The 3826-nt window shown below is 52.6% G+C and overlaps 1 protein-coding gene across 2 annotated transcripts in view; it reads left to right on the forward strand.

Moving 5' to 3' along the window:
• Window positions 1–615: 615 nt before the first annotated feature.
• Window positions 616–3826, forward strand: part of CUNH11orf91 (chromosome unknown C11orf91 homolog) — a 21797-nt gene continuing 18586 nt past the window's right edge. The window contains exon 1 of one of the 2 annotated variants that reach the window (XM_037739261.1): window positions 616–2833. In XM_037739261.1, coding sequence (XP_037595189.1) covers window positions 2338–2833 — 496 coding nt within the window. In that variant the 5' untranslated portion in view covers window positions 616–2337. Of the gene's footprint in view, window positions 3629–3826 lie in introns of those variants that run through there. The other variant, XM_017530475.2, reaches the window with a different exon arrangement.

Here is a 3826-nt window from a genome sequence, read left to right on the forward strand (position 1 = left end):
AAAAAAACTTTTCTAAACAGTTAAAAGCAATGAAGAGCTGGGACATGCCTATGAGCACTTCCAGCACAGGCATCTTGGTTAAAGTACAAGAACATAGAATATACTATGTGCCTGTAAGCATGGCATGTTTAACAGCTACATAGGGTATGGCTTAACAAAGTTATTAGCACGCTTATTCTTTAACAAGAAAGGAAACTTTAAAGGGGAACTTTTTTACTTCCCACATGCATGTACGTGGAGTTCTTACAGAAACAAAGTGAAAACCCAAAGAATTGTCTTGAGAGCTTATAGACAATTTTAACAAAGGGCGATGAATTCTAGAAAAGTGACAAGAAAGGAAAAGAGGTTTGAGCTTCTGAGGCAGTAAATTATAGGAAGTTAAATCCATGGCGGAAACTAATGGGAGATAAGGGTGTTTTTGTTTTGTTTTGTTTTGTTTTGTGTTTGAGACAGAGTCTTGCCTTACCACCCAGGCTGGTGTGCAGTGCTATGATTGTGGCTCACTGCAGCCTCAACCTCCTTGGTTCAAGAAATCCTCCCACTTCAGCTCTTGAGTGGCTCTAGGCACATGCCACTACACCTTTTTAAAATATTTTTTGTAGAGACAGAGTCTTGTTATGTTGCCCCTGGCTGGTCTCAAACTCTTGGCCTCAAGAGATCCTCCTGCCTCGGGCTCCCAAAGGGCGGGATTACAGGCTGGATGCTGAGCTATCGCACATAGCCTGTATTAGTCATACATTGAGGAGAAATACAATTTCTTGAGAGCCTCAGCCTAGTGATCACTGGTATGAATAAACAATGTTGGGTGGCTGCCAGTCAAAGAGTGCAAATACTGTGTGTGTGTGACAACGAAGTGCGGGAAGCTAAGTGTAGGAAGAAAAAGCTTCCCAGTTTTGAGACGGAGGATCTTATCAGTGAGCCGAGATCACACCATTGCCCTCAAGCCTAGGCAACAAAAGCGAAACTCTGTCTCAAAATAAATAAATAAACATTGCACTCAAGCCTAGGCAACGAAAGCGAAACTCTGTCTCAAAATAAATAAATAAACATTGCATTCAAGCCTAGGCAACAAAAGCGAAACTCCATCTCTAAATAAATAAATAAATGCTCCCCAGTTTCAGACACGCCCCTCGGTGGGCACAGCTACCTCTTGTGTTTGGACAGTTTCCAAGTACAAGTGCTTCACACACTGTTCTGTCTTCTGTCTGATCACACCCCTATGAGGCAGCCTGGTTTTCTTATTTCTATTTTATAGAAAACCTACTTAGAAGTCAAGCAACTTGTCCAAGGCTACCAGCTTGAATATCTGACTCTCTCCACTTTGCTGCTTTACAGACACACAAACACACATACAGTATTTGCATTGTGTGTGCAAATGCATATGCGTATGTATATTTAACTTGTGAAGCTGACATTGACTCTTTAACTGGCCTCCACTCATCACTGTTTATTCATACCAGTGATCATGAGGCAGAGATTCTCAAGAAAATGCATTAGTTATTTCCCCTCATATGCCTAATACAGTTTACTCAAATGAGCTGGCATGTCCTTTGGACAAAATGTCCAAATCGCTCATAATTAATGGGCGAGGTATTTGAGGTAGGGCGGACAGGCTTTTCTTTTGGTGGTTAGTTCTTTGCCTGTTAGCTCCTGATGATGTCTATGTGTGAAAGAGAACTAAACTGCATTTCACTGAAAACACTCCTTCAGATCTGTTACAAACCAGATGAGGATCCCTTTTTCTAAACCTTCCTCAACACTGCTAAAGTCTGGCCATTCCCAATCAATCCTCTTCCCCTTTGTCTGCCTCCCACAGTAGAGGATGGAATATCAGACACTCATTTTCTCAGACTTCTTTGCTGTGGGGCCGGCCAATGAGGCAATGAGGTAAGTCTGCTGGTGCAGGGGGCAGATTTCCAGGAAATACATTTTCTCCGTGATAAAACAAAAGGAAGCCTGGAGCAAGCTTTCTCCCGCAGCCCTGGCACGCTCCCTGTTCTGGATGAGGGTATGCTGAGATGCGGTAACGGGAGCCAGGAGAGCCGCAGAGACAGAGCGAGGCGGTGGGCGGAGTCGAGGGACAGGAGGCGGAGGCGAGCCCGGGGGCGTGGCTTTCTCACTGCGGGGCGCGGCCTGCTGCCGATGGGCGAGGCCACGTTCCGGGGCGTGGTCGCCCGGGCTTTGGAACCCCGCCTGTTCGGGGCGGGGCTGAGGCGAAAGGGTGGGGCCGCGCTCCGTCGGGGCGGGGCCTGTGGAACCTGGAAACCCCGGTGACTCGGGGCCTGAGCGCGCGTCTCCTGGCGCGGGGTTCCTCCCACGCAGACCCCCATTCAAACGATGCCGAAGGGGCGGCGCGGCAGCCGCAGCCACAGCCCCACCATGAGCCAGCGGTCGGCTCCGCCCCTCTATTTCCCCTCCCTCTACGACCGCGGCATCTCCTCGTCCCCGCTCAGCGAGTTCAACATCTGGAAGAAGCTCTTTGTGCCGCTGAAGACTGGCGGGGCGCCGGTGGGCGGGGCCGCAGGGGCCAGCTCCCTGGCCCAGGCGCCCCCTGTCCCTGCGCCTCCGCCACCACCCGGCCTGGTTCCCCCCAGCGAGCGCCCCGGGCCCCCGCCCTGGCCCTCTGGCCTGGCCGCCATCCCCTACGAGCCTCTGCGCTTCTTCTACTCGCCGCCGCCGGGGCCCGAGGTGGCTGTCTCGCCTCTGGCCGCCCGCTCCTCGACCCCCAGGCTCGCCTCTGCCTCCCACCCCGAGGAGCTATGCGAGCTGGAGATCCGGATTAAGGAGCTGGAGCTGCTCACCATCACCGGGGACGGCTTCGACTCCCAGCGCTGTGCGTGACCTCGCCGGGGCCACCGAGCCCAGCCTCATTAGCCTGCCCTGGCTCCCTCCTCCGCTCCAAGCCCCGCCCCGACATGTAGCCCCGGTTTGACTCCAGTCTCTAATAGTCCCAGATCCAAAATCTATCCCCTAGCACCTAGACTCTCTTATCCTGGACTTCAACCGACTCCTCCCCCCACCACAGACCTGAACTTCATAGCCCGTTAGTCCCAAACTCTATCCTCCCTCCATCCTAAACCCTTTGAGTAATCTGGACTCTGAGCCTCCACACCTGGAACTCCATCCCCCACCACCTCGTCCTAAACTTTAATCCTCCCGCATAGTCGTCCCCCTACCCTGTACTCTGGAACTCCACCCACCGCAGACAGTCCCCAGGCTTTAATGTTCGGTCTTAAACAGGGGCTCTCCATGGGGGGAAAGGGAAGTAGAGAACTGTCAGTGGGAGTATCTATCTGTATGGGGAGGTGGGGATTGTGCAAGGCCCACAAGGCCCAAGGCCGTTCCCTGGGCAGCTTTGGGACACTTCACCTTCTCGGTGCTGGAGGGCAGCCCCCCAGGGACGCTGTGGCCCTGGTGCCGCCTGGAGTTCTCTCACCAGGTTTCTGGGCTGACGTTTGGCCCTGGACCAGGGCAGACCAGGTGTGCTGATGCTGGCAGGATCCCTTAGCCTGCGAGCTGAATGACTCCTCCCTGTTGGAGGGTAAAGTTGTTAAATGCGTTGTACTTCAAGAAGGAGCTATTGCGGCCGAGGGGGGCGGATCAGCTGAGGTCAGGAGTTTGAGACCAGCCTGACCAACACAGTAAAACCAATTCTCTACTAAAATACAAAAATTAGCCTGACATGGTGGCATGTGCCTATAATGTCACCTACCCCAGGAGGATGAGGCAGGAGAATTGCTTGAACCCAGGAGGTGGAGGTTGCAGTGAGCCGAGATTGTGCCACTACACTCCAGTCTGGGCGAAAGAGCAAGACTCCCTCTCAAAA

Source organism: Cebus imitator, unplaced genomic scaffold (genome assembly GCF_001604975.1).
Source record: "Cebus imitator isolate Cc_AM_T3 unplaced genomic scaffold, Cebus_imitator-1.0 Scaffold66, whole genome shotgun sequence".
NCBI lineage: Eukaryota > Metazoa > Chordata > Mammalia > Primates > Cebidae > Cebus > Cebus imitator.